Source organism: Colletotrichum gloeosporioides, assembly GCF_011800055.1.
Source record: "Colletotrichum gloeosporioides strain Lc1 chromosome Unknown consensus_17, whole genome shotgun sequence".
NCBI lineage: Eukaryota > Fungi > Ascomycota > Sordariomycetes > Glomerellales > Glomerellaceae > Colletotrichum > Colletotrichum gloeosporioides.
In genome coordinates this window covers 115,032-137,115 of record NW_025544662.1, presented here as the reverse complement: position 1 = coordinate 137,115, position 22,084 = coordinate 115,032, and the positions used below count along the sequence as shown (strand labels likewise).

The following is a 22,084-nucleotide window of genomic DNA, read 5'->3' as shown; positions in this document are numbered from 1 at the left end:
TCCAAGCAAAAGTTGTAGTCTCGCGGGCCTTGTAACATGGCATGGGACTTGCCGTGTCGTATCATTCTCCTTTCTTGGCCTGCTATCTATCTCTTCAAAGGATTCAGCTTGTCAATTATTTGCAGTTTAAAATTTTCAATCCTCGAGTTAAGGCCACCGAAGTGACTATCGCATTATAACTACGTAATCTCTAATGACCGAATCACAAATGCTATGCTCTTGAGCCCCGCAGCACCAGTCCGGTGAGCATACTCGCCTCGGGTATTTCCCTTACTCGGCTATCAGCTCCTAGTCGAGAGCACAACGGTTTGATGGCTGCGCCTTTCCGTCAAAATGGTTCTTGTGCGTCGTGACATCCACAAAAATACCGCGTCAGCCTTTGAAGTACGGCTCATTCAGAGTGTAGCAAATAGTACTGTTGGCAAGGTCCACCTGGTGTCGAAGATAGAGGGGCTAGCACATCGATGACCAGAGTGATGGAAAGAAGAAAACGGCCACTACTCTCTAATCATGTAGATCAAAGTCTATTAGGGTATTTATTAGGCTGGATTAAGATATCTCATTATGTTCGCGCTTGCGTCCCAAACAGCTGACAGTTGATGGGGGCAATCTTAATTATGACAGCAATTTGGAGCAGTCAGCAAGCTTGCCCAAATCGTTTCCTAAGATGCTCATTTTCGCCATCCTACACAAAAGGTTAGTCGACTTCTCAAAGCAAACCCATTAGCAAACCACTCACGCAAGCTTGAAAGCGGTGTTCCAACGCGCCTGGCTCGTGCCGAAGCCTTTCCAGATGTTCTTCGTCTCGGTGGCGTTGCTGACGGCAACATCACTACCGAGGGAGGTAGGTGATGTTTCCTTAACAGTCTCCGGGTAGAAGGTCGTGCTGTCCAGCTTGTCGGGGGTCGAGTCGAACGCCAGCTCCTGAAGGCTAGTTCCTGCGCTGTGCGCGCCAAGCAGAGCCACAAGATCGGTTGCCGTGAAGCCCTTCTTCTTGAAGGCGTTGATCTGAGTGGCGGCATCAGAGTCCTGTGTAGGCAATACGCCCTCGGGGTTGGGCACGCTAGAGTCTTTGCGACCAACCCAGAGGTATGTCTTGGGACCACCGCAGGCTACAACGGCAAGTGCTGTAGTACTCGTTAGTTATCTCGTGAAACCGATATCTGATGTTCTTGACTCTTACATGCTGCCGCTTGAATCATGTCAGCGGTGCCAACGCTGTACTCGATTGCCTTCTGGCCAAGGGTGTCACAGATGGGCTGGATCTGGATGTTCTCCTCCCTGTCCAAGTACTCATTGGCCAGGATTAGTGAGCCATCACATGCGCCTGGGAAGCAGTCGTGGAACGAAGCTCTGATAGCTTGTCTGGCTTCGGGTGAGCACCCAGCGAAGGTAGCCTTCAGATCTGCGGCAACCTTCGTCCAAACTGGCGGGCACACGTGAGCATGGGAGGTTGCAACTACCGCCAGGAGGATCGGAAGGAATGCTGTGAAGTTGCGAAATGAAGGCATTGTGGTGAGTGTTACGGATTAAGTTGAAGATATAGTTGAAGTGAAAGGTCTACGAAATTGCATCGATGGCTGAAGAATGCTGGGCTAGAACGAATGAGAGGCGATGCATTACAACTCAGACCCATAGACGTACCATACCGCTCTCTTAAACTGTCTTCCGTTGTTCCTCTTCTCGGGCTCCAGTCAACTCCGTCAAACTTCAGGCGCGTCGACGTGCGCGTGCTCAGGCACGCCAACCACGTTGGCCTTTCTAGAACGGTGAGCCAAAGCGCTGGTAAAAGAGGACTAAATAAGCCGTCCATCTACTTGAACTTTTCATTTGACAAGAAGAAGGCGGCTTACCTGGATACGGGAAGCTCACAACCTTACTCTATTTTGACGGGGCTTGCCGTGCGGTACGCTTCATTCTTAGCGCCGGTGGCTCTACAAGCTTTACCTACAAAGGACGATCGTTCAGGCACAGCAACCTTTTGCAGTCTAGTCGCCAGCTATTCTGGTCGTTGTTGGCCTCAATCGGTCACTTAGCTCAACTTAAACTCTAACGAGGCGGGAAAGGCGCGAAGCGCCACCAACCGTTCGCTCACTGAAAGACAGCATCGCCAAATTGCCAGTCGTCAAAGCACCCGTGATCTAGCTCAGGGGAACATCGAGGTTTGCCGCGACAGAAAACTCCCCGCAATCTGGATCTAGCTCCGCCCCGCGCCAAAGACGTGACGGCGGAAACCTTCTCGAATTGTTTGCACTTGACGTCCGATCAAGTTTGTTTCTTCGGACGATCTTGCAAGATTGCCAAGAGAAGCCATGCCGCTACCTCAGTCGCCTGAAACATGGGCGCTTGCACTCGACGATAGAGGCTAGGCGCGCCTGGATCTCAATGACAGATACTCAAGTGACTATCGTGAGAATATGCCACCATCTTCACCTCACTCTTGACGTTGGAATGTGAGTATATCTACTGACTTCAGGCCCACCACCAAGCATTCACCTCCACTCGCTCCAGTCACTACTCTCTAAATCAACAACACTCGTTCTTTCCATCATCTCTCCTGTCAGTTCTTTCAAAATGGTCAATTTTTACTCATCTTTCGGCAGCTTCCCAGTAGCGCTTCTTGCGCTTGCCGCTCTCTGCGAAGCTCAAGGTCTTGGACAATGGAGTCCTCTTATCAAGTTCCCCGTGGTTCCCGTCTCCGTTGCACTCCTTCCTGAGTCGGGCAACCTGCTTGTCTGGTCTAGTGGATGGCCGTAAGTCATCTCCAACTTTGATCAACTAATCGAATACAGGTGATTAGGAAACATGCTAATGCAAAACCTACGCAGCAACCGATGGACAACCGCTGGCAATGGCAAGACTTACACGTCACTGTACAATGTCCAGACCGGAAAAGTGAGCGACGCTATCATTCAGGTAAATCATGTCTTGTCTACAACTCCCTCTATTTGCACACTTGACTGACCCTTGACCACAGAACACTCAACATGACATGTTCTGCCCGGGCACTTCCTTGGATGCTGAGGGACGCATCATCGTTACTGGAGGCTCTAGCGCCGCGAAGACCAGTGTCCTTGATCCCAAGAATGGCGAATCCTCGTCATGGACGGCATTGTCCAACATGCAGATCTCCAGAGGCTACCAGTCTAGCTGCACTACGTAAGTATAAGTCGCCTTCGCCAAGTAAGCACATGCTTATCGAACTCGCAACTAGTTCTGAGGGCAAGATCTTTGTCATCGGAGGTTCTTTCTCTGGAGCGGGCACCCGCAACGGAGAGATCTACGACACCGCGACCAACAAGTGGACTAAGCTTGCTGGATGCCCAGTCAAGCCTCTGGTCATGCAGCTCGGCATGTTCCCTGACAGCCACGCTTGGTTGTGGTCATGGAAGAATGGATCCGTCCTTCAGGCCGGCCCGGCCAAGCAGATGAACTGGTACGACACTAAGGGTACCGGCGCTAACACACCTGCCGGCCTCCGTGGCGCCGACCAGGACTCGATGTGCGGTGTCTCCGTCATGTACGATGCGGTCGCCGGAAAGATCTTCACGTAAGTCGTACACAAAGTCCCACGGCTAGTCTAAGACGACCATTCTGACCATTCTCGTAGTTATGGCGGCGGCAAGGGCTACACTGGCTACCAGTCCACCAGCAACGCTCACATCCTCACCCTCGGTGAACCCGGTCAACAGGTCCAGGTGCAGAAGCTTCAGAATGGCCAATATAACCGTGGTTTCGCCAACGCCGTTGTCATGCCCGATGGCAAGATCTGGGTTGTCGGAGGTATGAAGCAGATGGCCTTGTTCTCGGATGCCACTCCTCAGCTTACCCCTGAGCTCTTCGACCCCGCGACGGGCAAGTTCACCCCCACGGCCGCTCACACCGTTCCCCGCAACTACCACTCTACCGCGCTCCTGATGGCCGACGGCACGATCTGGTCCGGCGGTGGCGGTCTCTGCGGTGCCGGCTGCGCTGCCAACAAGTTTGACGGACAATTCTGGTCGCCGCCGTACCTCTTTGAGGCTGATGGAAAGACTCCTGCTAAGCGACCCGTCATCGAGAGTCTGTCTGACGAGACCGTCAAGGCCGGCGCAGCTCTCACCATCAACATGCAGGACGAGGGCAAGTACACCTTCAGCATGATTCGTGTCAGTGCCACCACCCACACTGTCAACACCGACCAGCGCCGCATTCCCCTTGACGGTCAAGATGGCGGTGACGGCAAGTCTTTCTCTGTCAACATGCCCAGCGACTATGGAGTTGTCATACCCGGATACTACATGATGTTTGCCATGAACGAGGCCGGAACGCCTTGCGTGGCTAAGTTCTTCAAGGTTTCTCTTTGAGCTACATCTTGACCAGAAACAACATTGCAGTGAGCGAGTAATCAGTGCGGGAATCTTGAGTTGAAGAAGACTGGAACGGCGTCATCGTACAGCAACCGGATAGACATCTAAAGGCGCACACCTTGCTTCATTATCATTAATATTAATATTAATATACCCTTAGAATCAGAGGTTATCGATGTTCACCGCCTGCAACCAGTGCTTCTTGTTCCGCATGTTTGAGCGGTGTGCCAGCAAAAGGCGGAAGAAATGCTCTTGGGCTCCCCAACATTGTGTCGTACTGCTGAGGCCTCCCTGGTGATGCCATCGTGCCCTCGAAACACGAGAATGTCCACGCGTCGGGCGAGGTAAAATCTCACAGCCCTGGTAGTTAAAGGGATGAAGGTGGGTTGTCAGGGGTCTCGGTGGGACCGAGAAACATCGCGAGCCTCCAACGGCCCCCACAAATAAGGCATGGCCCATGGAAGATTCCGTCCAACACAAGGAGAGGGAAATAATCCTTACATCCGCGTGGGAGGTGTCTCTTTCGGTGTCAAGCTTATTCCAAAGTGTTGGGCCCATTAATTCTTTGGGATGTGACATCACCCACTCGGGTGCCATCCTGAGAAAACGAGAATCTCGCTCACGATGGATGTGGATGACATCAGAAAAACCCCCAGCTGAGATGATGATACGACATCTCGAAACTGCACTGACATGGAGTTTTGAACAAGCATGCCCAAAATGATGATCTATCGGTGGGCTTTCACCGCTCCCGTGACTGCCGCTTTTTAACGCGATGTTTGCTCGTTGGCCCCCATCGAATTCCGTGTTAGTTCGTGGCTTTAATGATGATCTTCTACGACCCTGGTCAACTATTGCGGACCTGCAGATCAGAATTCTCCGAGCGTCAGAGCACCAACACTTTGTCACGTCTTTTCGCAAACCATTTGATTTAGTGAAATTTCGAGTAAGCTTAGATCGGCGCGCTGATTTGATGGAATCCATGTCAGAGCCTCAAAGCTGAATGCAGAGCTTCTCCCAGCTGTGCGCGAATATTCGAATATTCCCGAGGGGTCGGTTTGGTATCGGATCTTGGTGGCTTATTCTGACAGCTCACTAGCGGATAACCTTTGAAACAGAAACCTTGTTTGCGGGAGTTGCGAAGAATTTCCATTTTGACGTGCAAAGCCAGTTCCTAAACGGCAAACCCGGACAGACCCCCGGTTCGTGGGACCCAACCCAACGCAAGGGGTCTCCAAAGCCAACTGCCCTGTCAACCCGAATTGATCATGATGTGCAACCCAAAGAGGAAGTATGGAGTGCGATCCTCGTCGACGGGAAGTTGTTGAGAGTCATAAACCCGGTCAATTGATAATTGCGTTCGGCATAGGCAAAAGCTGGGGTACGATCCCTTGACTGCCATGCCCCTTTAGCCTTTTGATAGAGGATGATTCTTGGGCCAACATAGAGACCATCGCGTACTTAAGGAGACAAATTGATCTCTCCAAACGCTCCATTCTTCTCCATCATCAGCATCCTCACCCAGTCACTCCTTTCTGGTTTCCAGCGCAAGCTCGTCATTCTTTACCAACAACTTACAATCACATTCGTTCCTTAATTCTTATTCATAATCCAAAACCGCCAAAATGAGATTCTCCAACATCCTCGCCATCGGCTCTATCTTCGCCACCACCCTGGCGGCTCCCGCCATCAACAACGAGATCGAGACCTCCGTCTCTGACGTCGAATCCAAGGTCCCCGTTGCCGGAGCCCTCAACAATGTTGAGTCCAAGGTTCCCGTCGGCTCTGCCCTGAGCACCGTCGAGTCCAAGGTCCCTGTCGGCAACATCATCGACGCCCGCGCCGAGCAGGTCATCATCACCAAGATGCAGACCACCATTGTCGAGGTCAAGAAGCACACCACCGCCATCAACTCCACCGTCTCCGGCGTCTGCGGCCCTTGCATCTCCTCCAAGAAGGAGACCATCATCAAGACCGTCAAGAGCGAGGTCACCGTCATCGTCAGCCTCATCAGCACCCTCGTCTCTGAGGTCGTCGAGCTCCTCGAGAACACTGTCGAGATCGTCGAGGAGGAGAAGCAGCAGATCATCAGCCTTGTTCTCGAGCTCGTCTTCGAGATCATCTACACTCTCCAGAACGTCCTCAAGGTCCTCACCATCAGCATCTTCGAGCTCCTCGGTCCCCTTGTCTTCCTCCTCCTCAGCGTCATCGTCCACCTCCTCACCACCCTCAACGTCATCGTCGACGGTCTCCTCCAGACTGTCTTCGGCCTCCTCGGCGGTGTCATCAACCTGCTCCTCGAGGTCCTCAGCGGCCTTCTGCCCACCGTCCTCGGCATTGTCGGCGGTGTCCTCGACAAGCTCAACCTTGGCGGCCTCATCTGCGGCCTCCTCAACTAAGCGTTTGCTTAGTGCACGAACCTTTGCGGCGGTGTTTGGTAGTGGGAATGGTATCTCGCGGTTTTAGGGATGTCGGAGGATGATGCAATACCATTTGTGGTTCACATCAGAGGTCAGGATGCCCTCCGGCAGCAACCTAGCATTACGGCCTATCTGCCTTTCAGCGTTTTTCCAAGAGTAGCTTAGACGTCAATCAATGAACAAGTTACTTCTTAACTTCCGGTTTTTACTTTCTAGTGGCTAGTCCCCTATCAAATGCAACGATTACCTGACCATAAGCCGTTGTCAATCTTGAACACATGCGTGATTGCCTTGGTGTAGTTCACGCACTTGATGGATGGGTGTGATGCAATTGACCAATTTATCAAAGTTCGCTAGTTTCTAAACTTAGTCCCGCAAAACCTTCCGCGAGTAATCGTTTTCATCCCTCCGCCCAAGGCTCTCTGCCCCTAACTTCTTCAACACATTGCCATCAGAAACCCCATCAAATGCCAAAACCCGGTCTTTGATCTTCCATTCTCCCTCTCGCTTCTCAAAGCTGTCGATATACCTCACGAGAAACGTGACCCAGTTATCCTTGCCATCGACAGCATTGACCGTCGTCGCAATGCAGTACGTCTCTGCAGCAGCCGTGATCCCGTCGTCTCCGAGCTCAATCAGAGACTGTCCAATGTGGTGATGGGCTGCGTCTGGGGAGGGTCCTGCCTTCAGCGCATCGTACATGTCTTTTGCTGGTCCGTTGTAGAATCCATGGTTATCTGTCGCATCAGGATGGAAGACCGACTGAACGAGGTCGCGGATGCCGCGGTCTGAGCCCCGAGCGAAACGATAGATGACTGAGCGAATTTCTTCCTTGTCAACTAGTGCCTGAATAGCTGATGGCAAAGTTTGTTGTGTTTTCGTCGCACTCATTGTGTCGGCTCAGAAGATGTTGCAGGAACGTTACGAGGGTTGGCTGTGCCACAGTCTCCCTTTGTTGGCGGCGATGCTCCTCGCTTATATCCACGACGCTCTAATGCAAAAGATTGTCCCTTGGAATAAGAACTTCAATGTGGTCATTTTGATCTAACGTCAGAAGCTGACAAATTTATCTGTAGCATGAAAACAACAACGGTAAAATTGGCGTCTTCCGCCGAGACGGTGGACGAAGAATACGAATACGGAATCGAGCGCGCAGGATGCGGACATCATCGGGCCCCGAAATATGGTCGCGAAGAGGAGAGAGAGACGCTTCCTCGGAATGTGTAAGAATCCTATCTTCATCGGTTTACTATATCGCCTTAATATAGACATATATCTTCGCATAAATGAAGGCAACATGAAAAAGCATTATCGATATATCATATATCTAGACTAATGCATGAATTACGAACGCCTGCATAAATTTGCAAACCCAAAGGACGGAGAAAACTTTTAGTGGAAACTGTATCGAGACTGGTGTCCTAAGAACACTGCAGAGTGGGTAAGGAGAGTTTTCGTTTCTCTTTTACCAATTTTCCAAGGGCCAGATTTGCGTCTTTACGACAGCCTGAGACTTGGGATGTTCCTTAAGCTCCAACTTCAGGTGTAAGATTTCAGTAGTGGATTTCGTACTGGAAAACAAGAACGGAGTTGAGAAATGAGTACATACACAGCAGAAAATATCCACTGAGAGCATCTGTTTGAGGAGAAAAGACCAAATGACTTCCACCGCCTTTCCCTACCCCTTCGCTCACTTTTGAGATAAACTTGGGATTGTATCACGTCAAGTTCTTGATACTAACATGAATCCAGCATCAATATCAGACAGCTTGCCTATGTGTTTTCTTCTCTTTAGACTTCTTTCTAGGAGCTCTCGGCAGATGTTGAGAGAAGGTTCAGATCGAATCCATGCAGGTGCCCCATGCAAGCTTAGAGAATTTCGATGAGATGTAGTACGCTGTCACTGATGTCTAAGTAACCATCCGGATCCATCCAAGCCTGCAATATCTCTGGATCCTCCTGCTCGACGCGTGGCCGGAAAAGACTAAGAAAAGCTTGGCATGTTCTTCTCCACAAACTTCCTGACAGGGTCGAATCCTCAATCGAGAAGTTGGCGAGGCCTGCTTAGGCATGAGACCCGGGATAGCCTCTGAAAGCTCTGGGTTTCGAAATGCTCATAAAGTCCAGTCATGAACATCCCAACCCTTCCGTAATGACCCTTGCCCGGAAGCCTATGGAGCATCAGGCCCTAGATTATCTGATTCCTCGGACTTTTGTCCAACTTAGCTCCGTACCACAATCCAAAGCAATGGGGAGCATGTAAAGTTGACGTGGACAATATGATGTCTTCTCTGCCCAGAGCATATCCGTCGTGTCCCATCTCGTCTGTATGCATGAGCTGGTGGGTACAATGCTGTTGAGTTGCCGCAAAAGAAAGGTGAAGAATCTGTCGGAGTCTTCGGTCTCGAAACGACACATAAGGTTTAATATGATTCGATGAATTCCGTCCCTAATGTGCTCTCTTATTGTTGTGGGTTTAGGTGACCGATGGACGTGTGATTCCGGATACCATTTATTTTCCCCTGGGAAACGCATGTGTGGAGCACCGTTTCTCCATTCGCGTTCAATACCTTAGGTATTATGCTCGCTTCTAACCGCAGAGTCGCAATTTCAAGTTGTCCGAAACGGTCACTGTCCTTTGGTATTATGATGGGTTGCATATTCTGGAATAGAGCGCGGGCTCTGTTCATATTCATATCTCCATAAATTATGGAGTTGCTGGATATCACGCTTGCCCACGACCATGAAGGTGCGGCTTCCAGATCGCGGACTGCTCCACTTGTTGGGGGATCAAAGAAATGCCACAAAAGACAATCAGGTAGTGCATCTTGCCAGAGACCCGCAAGGTAGCTCTCAGGAGGGAGGTTCGCACGCTCCATGAACCACCTCGCGATCCCTGATATGACAGGTAGACGGTCCCGAGAGTATGTCAATCTCTGGGGAAAATAGTACGACCTGACCAAAATGTGAAAAAGATTCAAGCGGTCCATTGATAAGGAGTCGCATGCCATGTCGGTATTGGTCGATACCATTACAAAGTCGCTCTTAATATTGGTCCGGAAGTCGAGGCGGTTAATCGCCGCGTCTTGGTCGACTTCTCCACAAGGATCTACCTCAGATGAACGAAGGCAAGGACATTCCCCATAAACCATATTGTAGCAGCAATGTAAAACTCTTGGCGCAAGCATTCGTTCCTGTAGTACCCAAGCGCGCTCATTCAGTGAACCCAAATCAACGTTTGTTTCCCATGGACCGGCAGAAACCATCAGAAAGTCTCAATAATCCTTGGAAGTTCGAGAATCCGGATGTCTCTTTTTCCGCAGGATTGACACAACTGATTTAGGGTCCCTTTGAAAGATGAGGCTGCTATCTGAAGTGGCCGAGAGATTGAGCTGCGAACATTGGTAGATTCTTACCATACGGCTAATTGCTAAGGCTTTCTCAACAGGATTATCTTGATTGATGCAGATAGAATCAGGCCAAAGATAACGAAAGCCAAGGCAGCGAGTAATTCGGATGGCATCCTTGAACACATCTGAACACTCCATCATCCACTGACGAACTTGATGGGCTGTTTCTGTTGTCATCGTGTAATTTCCTATGCGTTTTCCCAATTGCTTGCAACAGCGAACTGCGACTTGATTGATTAATAACAGTACTAAGACAGATATCCAGAAGTCAGTGTGTTCTCTTCTTCGGGAATATTTCCATACGTTTATGAGAGTCCGGTCGCAGCGTTGTGACTACCGCCAGATACTTGAAGTTATTCCCGTTGGTGTCAGTAAATCCGAGGACGTCCTGACTACCTAAGCCAATGCCCGAGAGTTGATACGTGGCACCTGCATGAGTCTCGAAAAATCGCTTGTGATTCGGACCGGCTGCTGCATAGAACAGCAATGTACAAAGGCGACAAGTACTGGCGAGAGCGTTCTTAGACCAAGAATCGAAGTTGATCTCGATCTTGTTTCTCCAACGCCTGTGATTTTGTGTATCGGTGAGGCCAAGCATACTCTCACATGAAGGACACAGAACGTCCATTGGTCCTGTCTTCACGAGTGAAAATCGAAGGGAGAAAAATTACTTAACGACTGGGACAGAAGATTGGAAGGGCGACAATGTGTGCGAGGAGGATATCAGGGTGCGAGATCGTTTTGGCACCAGGACTGACTTAATACCAGTTCTTCGAGGGGGATCACAGCCTGGGCAATATGCCAAGTCTCATATTATTGGCGCAATCAAGAGGCAGGCTCTACAATATCGACAGCGAAAAGAGGGGTGAAGCTGAATACAGATGCAGTCAGCGTGATGCTGTCAGCGTAGCACAGGTCGCTCAGCTGAACCAGCATCCAAAAGGCGATTGGTACGATCAAGATAGAGACTGCTTTCTGTGTAGAGAAACTTGTTGGACTTTGTGCCAGAGGGACTGGCCCGAATTCTACCACCCAGATGCGCGCACCCAGACATCTACAATCTTAGATTCTTCTCCTGTGCTAGAGTCGACCACCAAATACCAGCCGTACATGGCTCCTGCTACACATGCATGATTGGGGTAGATGCAGACACTCTGTCCAATTTCGAGGGGTACGGGCGGCAGCTGTTCCTTGCCGCTGCCTTCTAACTCAGTATTCCAAGTGAGAATAGAGTGCTCTTGACTGACCCTTCCTACAACAAGTCGATGATGGGTTTCGACGTCTTTGGCATATGACTTGCGACTGACAACGCCCCACCCCTTGTAGGAAGGACACGGCTCTCTGCCAAGTCCAAGCACACCGACTGCAGCGAGTGCTTCGGGCTGCTGACGTTCACCATCGTTGTAGACGCTGCAAACTTCGGCCGCGACGAAGATGGCGACTTCGTCCTCGACGTCTCCGAGGAACGTTCTAGCGTGTGTCGAGAGTTGTTGGTTGTCAAGAACGGTGTAGACACCGGCATGAAGCTCGAGGTCAACCTTAAATCCAAGTAGCTCGCCCTTGGTGACTTCCTGGATTGTACTTCGGAGGGACTCGCTGTCAGGGTTCTGCGTCGCATTGGCTCCAGCGAAGTTCTGGACGGCGGTCACTTGTGGTGAAGCACCGACGCTGATGGTCAGCTTCTTGTCTTTGTGGAAGTGCTGGGCATTGCTCTTGAGTGCATCGACACAGCCTTTGATCTCCCCTGCCAGATTATCCATGGCTTGCTTAGCGCCAGTGTCAGAGTAGCTTAGACTACTATGAGAGTACAGTCCGGTCAAAGTCGCCTTCCCGTCAGCTTCGAGCTGCATGACCTTTGCGATCAAGTCATTCTTGTTGAGACTTGACGGTGGCAGGCCTGCGCGGTGATAGCCAGTGTCGACCTTGAGATAGATTCCAGCAGCAAATCCAGCCTTTCGCGAGAAGTGAACAACAGCATCGAGCTGGGTCGGGTGGTCGATCATGAAGGTAATGGTACCGGGACCGAGCTCGCGCGCCAGTTCCGCGGCTCTGGTGGCTTGTGACGGCGGGAGAGGAATGCCATAAAGAACGTTGACCTGCCGGCCGTTGTCCTTGAATTCATTGAGAAGGGGAAGTAGATGTTCTAATTCGGGAATGGTGGAGACCACGAGCTTCACCTCCGGCGAGTCTTCGCCTGCTTGAAGCCTTGCAAGTTGAGTAGTCTTAGTTTCCAGTTAGAACTAGACTGAGATACTTCAAAGCAGCTTGCTGTGCAGGTTTTCGAGTTCCACTGACCTTATGAGTCTTTACATGAGCTCTGAAGCCCACCCCGAGAGCCTTGGCGGCATCAAGCATAGACTGACAGTGTCTCTTTGCCTTGGCTACATCGAGAACGACTGCAGGTTTTGGAACGTCGTCGATCTTCTTTCCCACGTAGAACTTCCGAAGTTCATCCACCGATGGCGCACGAAGCTGAGGGATGCTCATGGCTGCAGTTCAGGGATTGTTGCTCAGACAATCCAGCGTGAGGATGGCGTAATGGCTGGGGTGTCGAATTGGCCAATCAAGTTGAGTACCGGTGCATAGACTTCAAACTCGGCCCAAATCCAGACTTTCCCAACAGATGCAGCTCTGGAAAGAACCGATTCATATACCGCGCACTTTGACGGAGTCATGCTGCTCAAAAGGCGCAGTTGAAGGTGGGAGCCGGCGTCAGATTCGGGAGTGAGACCCGCGGGGGATCTTTCAGCCGCCGTCAGCCGGCCGGGGAAGCTCCAATTAGTGGGGACGACATCGGAGACCGACCCCGCACTTGTCCGAAAGAGGAAACATTGTACGACCAATCGCCGAGATTGGCGAAACAGATTCCAGAGTCATCAACGGCTTTTTACTGGAATTCCAGGGTCTTGATAAGGTTTGCGATCTTCGGTTATTTAGAGGCGTCTTCTTCTTGAACAACGAAGTCCAGGCAGCCAACAATGCTCGCATGAGATCCACCGCCAGATTAGCGAGCATTTCACGCCAATATGGTGCTTCCTTACACAATGGCACAAAGCGGATGTCACGTGTGTGCTGTGGCACTGACGGCCCAGCCCCTCGGCCGGCGCCGGCGCCCCGCTATTGCAATCAATTGCCACCCACCTTCCCGACCGCGGCCATCAAATTTTTGTCTGGCAATGACCAAGCACCGTGGGGCAAGCACGCAAAGGCGTTGTTGACGTTGAAGCGGATCTTCAATCCTTTCAAGGTGCAGCTGCTGCCCACTGCATCTGCCTCCGCTGCCGCTGTTTCCTCACCAGCCGCCCAGTGAGCGATCACCGACTTCATTTCAAGGTACTCATCACCACCTCGAAAACACGTCAAATATGGCCGAAAGTCAGCCCCTTCTCGAGGATCCTCTCTGCGAGGAAGACGTTTCAAAGCACCTGCTCGACTTCGACCCCAATGGCGATTCTGAAAACCCGAGGGAGTGGCCGCTGGCTTTCAAGTGGACCATAGTCGGTCTGCTGGCGTGTATGGCGTTCACTGTGTATGAGACACCACCCACTGCGGTTCAACTTTCAACCAGCAGCCTGTTCCTTGGCCTCGTCCGCTAACTCGCTCGCAGAACCTTTACCTGCATCTCAGTCGTCCCTGTCGCTGCGCACATCATTGGTGACCTCGACCATGACGACGGCACCAACTCACCAGCCAGCGCTCTGCTCGTCACCATCTGGGAATTGGGCGAGGCCGCCGGCCCCCTACTCATCGCGCCCCTTTCCGAGATTTACGGCCGTCAACCGGTCTTGAACGCCGCCAACATCCTCTTCGTGACGGCCACCATCCTCGCTGCTTTGAGCACCAGCACACCGCTCCTCATCAGTGCTCGCGCCCTCACCGGCCTTGCTGTTGCTACCAATGTCCTCAGCCCGGCCATCATCGGCGACATGTTCGAGGCTGACCAGCGCGGCTCTGCCATGAGCATGGTCTCACTCGCACCATTGATCGGTGGTGCCGTCGGCCCCATGATCAGCGGCGTCATTGCCCAGACTCTGGGTTGGAGACGTGTTCTGTGGATGAGCGCTGGCCTGGCCGCCACGTGCGAGGTGCTGTTCCTGTTCTTCTTCACGGAAACGTACAAGATGACCATTCTGAGACGGCGCGCCGCCAAGGCGCAGCATGAATCTGGAGCTCCGCTTCACCCGGCCGGCGTGGATGACCACAAGAGCATGTTGAAGTTGTGGGAGTCGATCAAAAGGCCTGGTACGGTCTTGTTCAAGTCCAGCGCCTTGCTTGCGCTGTCTTTCTTTGGTTGCATCACTTTTGCATACTTCTACATCATGTCCATCACTCTGCCCAACATCCTGCAGGAGATCTACGGATTCTCGCCCACATTGACCGGCCTCTCTTTCATGGCATTCAGTAAGTCATTTATTGTGAAAGTCAGGTTTTCGAAACAACTTCTAATCAGACTTAGGCATTGGCTCGTTCATCAGCGTCGTCGTCAGTAACTTCAGCCTCGACCGCATTTACATCAAGCTCCGTGGCAACGACCCAACCGGGCGCCCCGAGTACCGACTACCTCTCGTCATTGTCGGCGCCTTCGGCCTTCCCCTGACCATCATCGCGTACGGATGGATCGCCCAGTTCAAGCTTCCCGTAATCTGGCTTCTCGTCTCCGTCGCGGTGCTAGGCTTCTTCCTGCTGATGTGCTCGCTGCCCTTGTCCGCCTATGTCGTCGATGCGGCGGGCCTGTACAGCGCGTCCGCCATGACTGGATTGATTGTCACCAGATGCTTGGCTGGCACTTTCCTCCCCCTCACCACCGGCCCCTTGATTGAGTCGTTTGGCTACGGTTGGGCTTTCACTGTTTTGGGCGTCGGTAGCATCTTCTTGGCTCCGATTCCCATCGCTCTGATGAGATACGGTCACGTTTGGCGCCAGAAGTCTGAGTACACGAGGGATGCGTAACGCATTAATGACTTGACGATGTAACGGTCATAAACAATCATCACAGCACATGCAGGCACAGCATGGGAATGGAAAAGCTCAACGATACAAAAGTTTTGGAATTGTCTACTGTTTAATGACTCAACTCAGGGCATGGTGCATTAAAGGCTGGAGTTGTGTTCAAATTGGATTGGAATTCGAGTATGTCTAAAGCAGCGGAGAAACCGTGTCAATAGAAGCGTTTCGTGATCGAACTACCTTGCCCCCCAATTTGATAGCATAGATCTCAACATGAAGCCGTCGGGAATCATTCAAACATCGTGTAGGTGAAGGTGTCACTCGAATGGAAAATCGGGAAAAGCATGCTTCGTTATTCACTTGCCTCTCCGTGCCCCTCGAAGAACGGCGTGCGTGTCTTACCCCTTTTGAGCTCCTCTGAAGATGTCGAGCAAGACGCATTGCTTGGGCAACATAGCCACCGGCGCAATAATCTGCTGCCCAGCTTATGTTAGATGCCAGAGCCATGATTCTCTACGGATTATCAGCACGCCGTGCCATTCTGTGAGGAGCTTTCGCTGAAGACAAGACGATCTCATTGGTTGTAAATAGCAACGCTCTATCCGTACTAAGATCAATTGCAGCTGTTCATCTGAGTGCCGTTGCATACCCAATCGCCGAATCGAATAACCATTGCGACCGAAACCGAGACACATATAGCTATGATGATGATCTCGCGATAAACTCTTAAGCTTCGGAGTCTTACCAAAAGAGGGTCTGTGCCCGATCAGCCTGACGTTCATCGCACCCAGGTGCCCGGAGACTTTCATAGACAGACAGGTTCGGTATCGGTGTTAGCCTCTCGGATCTGGCATTGTGAAGTGCCTGAGATGGGCGGAGGTTGGGATGATTGAGGGGTTCGGGGATCACAAATAGTAATTTCCATGCCATGTCGTCTGATGTCAGGTCGGCGGAGCGCCGAGCGGACTAAACGGAGCGCACCGTAATCCGACATGAAATCAGGAGACTGTGTGCCACTTGCTTTATGCCAATCTGCCGGTAAGCTTTCTCGGCGATGAGGGGCCGTTACTGGGGATGAGCAATCCCGGGACGGGCTCCTAGCTGCGCAGCTACCAGATCTGATCGGCGTTGTCGCGGACTAGAGTAAAACCTCCCCGGGACAGCCTCAAAGCATAAAGAAGTGAAGCATATAGGTTCGCTAAAGGAAGTTGGCTTAAAAATTCGCCCGGAAATCCCGACCTCAAGAATAATCCACAACGGCCCCTCCCGGCCCCATTTTCGGGGACATTGACGGAGGAAGATGGTGCGCACACGACAAGAGGATAGATTATACCGCGCCGTTGCTTAATATTACAGTCAGTATCAGGAACACTCCTGCTCGCCGATTACAGGGTTGAAATTCCAGAGCCATGAGCCATAATCTTCTCTGGAATTGAACTCAATCGATTACCGCGCCTCTTGATGTGGCCTAGCCACTCGGGCAGCTTTACACTTTATCACTATTTTACCCTGCGACGGTACACTATGAGCTAATAGAGAAATTTGTCAGTCTCTACGCGGTATTTACAATGTTGCTGTAAAGATGTATGATGATTGCAGCATTCAAGTTGGCTGTCATCTTTTAACCAAGCCGAGCTGTTAGCGTGTCACTGAAAGGCGGACTCCATTGCATAAGCGGTTCCGCCCTTTGTTGACAAGCTCCATCAGGATCCACAAACCTTCTTATTGCCCCGCCTGTCCGCAATCGCCCACCGATCCTTTTCATCTGATCAACATTCTTTGGGAGAGAGAATTGCATGGTGTTTTCCGCATTTCCTGTCCAGGGTTAACAAATCTTGCGGAAAATGGCATCCCACATTGGTTTGCATCCAGCTCCCACGTCCTGAAACCAAGTGCTCGGTCCGAGTCATGGATAGCCCACACGAAAACCTCGGCGCGATGCCCAGCACGCAGGACCAATTCCAAGCGATAAGTTTAGACTTTGATCAACTGGGCATGTTTTCCGATCTCATATCCGGTCAAAGCAACTCCTCGGCAGTTGATTTTCAGCAACAGATCGACAGCGGCATGGCATCGCCATCGTCAAGCATTTCGGGCGGCGTGCCTCTGTCCGCTGAAGTCGAGGACAATGCGGCCATTCCCCCGGCTCCAGCTGAGGCCGGCGAGCCTGAAGCCACTGTGCCATCCAAGATTGGCAGCCGCTTCACATCTGGCGCCATCAAAGTTCTGAGGAATTGGTTCGAGAGGCACGAAAAGCATCCCTACCCGACACCGAAAGATGTCGATAGAATGCAAAATCAAACAGGCCTGGAGCGACAGCAGATCACCAACTGGTTTGCCAACACTCGCCGTCGCAAAAAGTTCCGATCGCAGGGTACATCGTCTGCGCAAGTTCCATCATGGACGGAGACAACGACTGGCCCCATTGAAATTCCAACCCGACGACCGACGCCAATGCCGTTCGAGATGATGAATCCGATGCAGAGATGGGAGCACTCGCCACCAGAGCACGAGCCCGCGCTCGCTGACGATATCAATCGGGCTGTTGCGGCATCGACCGGACAATCGAGTTTTCCGACCCGTGCACGATCGCCTGGCAGGTCTTCGGAAAATGCATCATCCCTCAGCAGTGCTGCGACGTCTCGGTCTAGCAGAGGTTCCAACACCTCTGCTTATTCCCATGGGTCCAGGCGGTCGGCCGGATCGCAAGATTCCAACAAATTCTCAGGCAGGCGGAGGCGTCGAGCTCTCACCAAGATGCAAAAAGGAGAGCGTATCAAATTGGTGCAGGCTCGCAATACGTACCAGTGTACCTTTTGTACGGAAACATTCAAGACAAAATATGACTGGCAGAGACATGAAAAATCCCTTCATCTTTCACTGGAAGAATGGGTGTGTTCACCACACGGGTCTACAGAAAATCATCCTGAAATGGGAGAGGTCTGCGCTTATTGCGAAGAGCCCAGCCCCAGTAAACCTCACCTTGATGAGCACCATCAGAGTGCTTGCTCAGAGAAGCCTGTTGAGGATCGCACATTCTACCGTAAAGATCATCTGCGGCAGCACTTGAAGCTTGTACACGGATCGAACCAGATGACGCGACTGATGGATCAGTGGAAAGTCGTAAAGAATAGTATTCGCTCAGCGTGTGGGTTTTGCGGTGCCAAGCTCGAGACATGGGCTGAGCGAGGAGATCATCTTGCCGACCACTTCAAGAATGGAAGCACCATGACAGACTGGCAGGGAGATTGGGGATTTGAGCCTGCTGTGATGGAGATGTTGGATAATGCCATGCCGCCATGTAAGTGCTGTAAAGTAGTCTTGAAACCCGGTGGTTCACGACTAATGATGCATAGATCTCATTCGATTCGAGTCTTTCTCGGCACTTCCATTCACCGCAAGTGTGGGACCAGCCGATACTGCACCAAGCGCCTACGAACTTCTGAAACTAGAGATAGAATACTACATACGAAACTACTTCGAGGGCAAGGACAGTTCGCCATCTGATGATGAACTCAAGTACGAGGGGTGTAGCATCATATTCGGCGCGGAATTCTTTTCGTCAGCTCTTGGCTCATCACCGCCCTCGTGGCTGAGGGACATCTTCATGTGCTCGACCGAGATAGCCACAAAAGCTCGTTTCCGCCCTATGCAGCAGCTGGCTAAGCTGCGACTGAGCCAGCTCCGCATTAACGGGAAAATGAACATCTTTGAAGAATGCCAGCTCGAGTCAGAGCTACGTCATTACATTGGGATGCACGTCACACTGGGTCTGGCTCTTTCAGATCACGAAATCCAGCGGGAGGCCTGCGCAATTTTGGCTCGCGTTGAAGAATCGTCTACCAACCCTTCGAGAAGGTTTGCTGGTTTTTTGGTGCGACTCATTTGGGAATCCAAAGACTGGATTGCCCCTTTGCGACAACGGGGGAAGCAGCACTCTCAGGATGAGTTGTCAACACAGCCCGCTCCGGGATTCCACGGAGATTGGAACGAGCCAGCTCTGGACATAGCCCAAAGAAATCTCCCAGAATTCAGTCACTATCAGGGAGTTGGGAAGATGGCACCTGCAGCCGATTCCTCTTGGCTTTCGCAAACTGCTAGCATGGATGGCTTACAAGATCCTGTCGGGATGGGGCTAGAAAGCACAGCAGAATCCACACAAGACTTCTATATGAGACTACAAGCAGCTAAGACAATCTTCAATGGGTCGGGGCTGTCACTTCAAGGGTCATGGCAGGGCAATGAACGGCCCGGGGGCAGTGGAATGCCGTTCTTCCTGAATGATAACAACAGATATCGACGTCTTGCAAAAGAGCTTTCCCGGTTTGTCGCCAGCACGATGTCGCCCAACAATCCCAACAGTCATATTCCCACTGACGAAGAGATCCGACACCAGGCAAGATGGGTTCTGTATGATGAGTGAGTAGTCCTAGCACAGCGTCACCTATTCTGGTAGCCGATACGCTGACGAGAATACTACAGCGATGATCCCTGGAACCAAACGCCTGCCGACGTCGAGGAGTGGCTGCTGAAGTTTAAGAAGGATGTAGGCCTTGCATAGGCCTAGCTGTCACATGACTTTGGCAGTATACTGATAGTTCACTGGAACGTTAGAGACGGACTACGGGAGACATAGGAGCCCGTTGAATACTAGCTGTAATCATAGAGTCGAAAGCAGAAGGTTCTACACCCAAAACCCACACGAAAAACAACCATCCCTGTATAAGTCCGTACCCAGCCATCCGAATATTCAAACAGAGGCGCCAAAATAGAAGGTCAAATCATGAGCGCGTGTAATAAGCTCGGAGCCGTAGACCATTGGACGTCATCGTATCTCATGAAAGTCATCCAGAAACATCTGTCTGTCGTGCAGATTGCCTCCCAACCATAAAAGGTCTACTCTTCCATTCCCTCGGGAGTTTCTTTCTCAAAAACAACCTTGTTTTCGATCTTACCTAGTCCGTCAATTTCAACGGCCACCACGTCACCATCTTTCAAGAACTTCCCCTGAAAATAGCCAACACCAGCTGGTGTACCCATCATAATAACGGTCCCTTTCCTCAATGTCGTTCCCCGTGAAAGGTGAACAATCACCTGCGCCACGCTCCAAATCATGTCGGAGGTTTCAGTCTCTTGGACGACTTTGCCATTGACCATCGTGCGGTACCGTAGTGCGTGCGGATCTGGAACCACTGTAGCCGACCAGATCGCCGGTCCTATTGGCGCAAACCCGTCAAATGATTTACAGTAGGAATATTGGCCTCCTGAAGCGTCGGGAACTTGAAAATTTCGTGCGGTCAGGTCGTTGCCTGCAGAATAACCAAGAACGTAGTCAAGCGCTTCGTCTTCTGACACGTTTTTCGCGTCTCTTCCAACGATGACGCACAGCTCACCCTCGTAATCCAAGTGACTCTGCGCGTCCGGGTGAACGAATACTGGATCATTCGGTCCCGCCAAAGCATCTGGCGGCTTCGTGAAAACTATCGGATAGGCCGCGATTGGGAGCTGAGGATTTGTCAGTCATGTTATTGGGGGCGCATTAACGATGCTACTCTTACATTTGCTTGTTCTGCGTATCTGAGAAAATTGAGGCCAAGACATACAATGTTTGGTGTTCGCTCTAAGGGACACAGCAACTGGCGGAATATTGCGTCAGTGGTCACTTTCTCCAACAACGAATCTCAAGACTGAGTCATGCCACCTCTGAGTCCTTACCTTCGTTACCGTATCCCTCACATTCGTATTGACGAACCCCTCATCAATGTTCCCGCCCAACCTCTCCACAACATAGCCACTTCTGCTTCTTCGCACCAGATTGCCGTAAAAGACTTGTCCATCGTGATCGTATCTTACAAGGGCTTGGAAGGCCATCCGGGAAAGCACCACTTTCTTTTCAACAATGAAAGGCATCAGGGCCAATCTCAAGGGGTAACGAGAACGAGATCAATTTTAAGAGACGTTGAAAAAAGTCCAAGACCGAGGAGTAATATGATAAGACGCCACTCTCTTCTTCTGAGTGTGGTATTCCTTTTTTTCACTTTGTGCCTTGCATGGAACACCGCGCACACCCGATCGTGCCGTCGGGTGCCCCGGGCTAAAAAGGAAAAATAACGAAACATTAACAAACTGCGGAATGGTATAATGTTCGGCATCGTGGGAGCAGGAGCCCGCGGACGGACAATTCAGACGGGCTGCGATCCGCCCTGGCCGCACGCCCCGCGCATCGGCGACGTTCGTCCGAAAACGAATTCCCTGATCAGGTAATCGGGGACTTACAAAGTTGGCGAGCCCCCAACTCCTCCACTTCCCGCAACGTTTGAGTGGTGACGTCGGAGAGGAGGGGCGCAAGGGCCTCCGGGAAGATCGGATACAGTCCGTTGCGTTGACAGCGTCCGCCCCTGACTTTGTGGCCCAAAAAAGGTAAAAAAAAGGGGCTTTTTACTGAAAAACTACCAAATCGCCCTAAACTTCACACCTTTATAGCTCTATACGTATATAATATATATAAATAAAAAATATATCAATTAATAGCCCTTAATTAGGTAATTATAATAATATCTTTTTTATTTGTACGTATTACGTATATATAGAGCTATTAAGGTGTGAAGTTTAGGGCGATTTAGTGGTTTTTAGGCTAGCGGAAAATTTTCCTTCCGGGTCAAAGTCGGGGGCGGACGCCGTCAACGCAACGGACTGTAACGTGCCAGGATGACAGGATGTCAAAAGTCGACCGGGGTGTAACGCAAAACGCCGAGGAGCCCGATTTCATGTTTAAATACTTAATCGTTTTTGATCTCAACGCTATTCATGTTGCATTGTAGGATATGGCATCACATCAATGTCTGCAAGAAGCTGGGCGGGCGCTTAGCAAGGATTAAAACCGGAGAGCCGAGGGCGCCGGGTTCGTTGTCGCGGAATCCTCGGTCACTTACACGCGCGGCGCGGCATGACCAAGCCG

The 22,084-nt window shown here is 51.3% G+C and overlaps 9 protein-coding genes across 9 annotated transcripts; 4 read left to right on the top strand and 5 right to left on the bottom strand.

Annotated features, from left to right (window-relative positions):
* Window positions 1-615: 615 nt before the first annotated feature.
* GCG54_00010924 (Peroxidase 55) lies at window positions 616-1,511 on the bottom strand (the record flags this gene model as incomplete). The annotated part of the gene is made up of 3 exons (XM_045410836.1): window positions 616-685; window positions 740-1,127; window positions 1,184-1,511. 3 exons carry the CDS (start codon window positions 1,509-1,511, stop codon window positions 616-618), a joined length of 786 nt encoding a protein of 261 aa, XP_045267894.1.
* Window positions 1,512-2,574: 1,063 nt separating this feature from the next.
* Window positions 2,575-4,346, top strand: GCG54_00010923 (Galactose oxidase; the record flags this gene model as incomplete). Its single annotated transcript, XM_045410835.1, has 5 exons — window positions 2,575-2,753; window positions 2,829-2,916; window positions 2,978-3,159; window positions 3,215-3,550; window positions 3,611-4,346. The coding sequence occupies 5 exons, from the start codon at window positions 2,575-2,577 to the stop codon at window positions 4,344-4,346; spliced, it is 1,521 nt and encodes a 506-aa protein (XP_045267893.1).
* A 1,628-nt stretch (window positions 4,347-5,974) lies between these two features.
* Window positions 5,975-6,748, top strand: GCG54_00010922 (uncharacterized protein; the record flags this gene model as incomplete). The annotated part of the gene is made up of 1 exon (XM_045410834.1): window positions 5,975-6,748. The coding sequence occupies one exon, from the start codon at window positions 5,975-5,977 to the stop codon at window positions 6,746-6,748; it is 774 nt and encodes a 257-aa protein (XP_045267892.1).
* A 387-nt stretch (window positions 6,749-7,135) lies between these two features.
* Window positions 7,136-7,660, bottom strand: GCG54_00010921 (uncharacterized protein; the record flags this gene model as incomplete). Its single annotated transcript, XM_045410833.1, has 1 exon — window positions 7,136-7,660. The coding sequence occupies one exon, from the start codon at window positions 7,658-7,660 to the stop codon at window positions 7,136-7,138; it is 525 nt and encodes a 174-aa protein (XP_045267891.1).
* Window positions 7,661-10,044: 2,384 nt separating this feature from the next.
* On the bottom strand, window positions 10,045-10,320 carry GCG54_00010920 (uncharacterized protein; the record flags this gene model as incomplete). Its single annotated transcript, XM_045410832.1, has 1 exon — window positions 10,045-10,320. One exon carries the CDS (start codon window positions 10,318-10,320, stop codon window positions 10,045-10,047), a length of 276 nt encoding a protein of 91 aa, XP_045267890.1.
* Window positions 10,321-11,204: 884 nt separating this feature from the next.
* On the bottom strand, window positions 11,205-12,666 carry GCG54_00010919 (uncharacterized protein; the record flags this gene model as incomplete). Its single annotated transcript, XM_045410831.1, has 2 exons — window positions 11,205-12,384; window positions 12,434-12,666. The coding sequence occupies 2 exons, from the start codon at window positions 12,664-12,666 to the stop codon at window positions 11,205-11,207; spliced, it is 1,413 nt and encodes a 470-aa protein (XP_045267889.1).
* Window positions 12,667-13,544: 878 nt separating this feature from the next.
* Window positions 13,545-15,129, top strand: GCG54_00010918 (MFS transporter fsa7; the record flags this gene model as incomplete). Its single annotated transcript, XM_045410830.1, has 3 exons — window positions 13,545-13,708; window positions 13,787-14,580; window positions 14,636-15,129. 3 exons carry the CDS (start codon window positions 13,545-13,547, stop codon window positions 15,127-15,129), a joined length of 1,452 nt encoding a protein of 483 aa, XP_045267888.1.
* A 1,905-nt stretch (window positions 15,130-17,034) lies between these two features.
* On the top strand, window positions 17,035-19,687 carry GCG54_00010917 (BEL1-like homeodomain protein 8; the record flags this gene model as incomplete). The annotated part of the gene is made up of 3 exons (XM_045410829.1): window positions 17,035-18,427; window positions 18,483-19,545; window positions 19,609-19,687. The coding sequence occupies 3 exons, from the start codon at window positions 17,035-17,037 to the stop codon at window positions 19,685-19,687; spliced, it is 2,535 nt and encodes an 844-aa protein (XP_045267887.1).
* Window positions 19,688-20,022: 335 nt separating this feature from the next.
* GCG54_00010916 (uncharacterized protein) lies at window positions 20,023-20,997 on the bottom strand (the record flags this gene model as incomplete). Its single annotated transcript, XM_045410828.1, has 2 exons — window positions 20,023-20,631; window positions 20,842-20,997. 2 exons carry the CDS (start codon window positions 20,995-20,997, stop codon window positions 20,023-20,025), a joined length of 765 nt encoding a protein of 254 aa, XP_045267886.1.
* Between the last annotated feature and the right edge of the window lie 1,087 nt (window positions 20,998-22,084).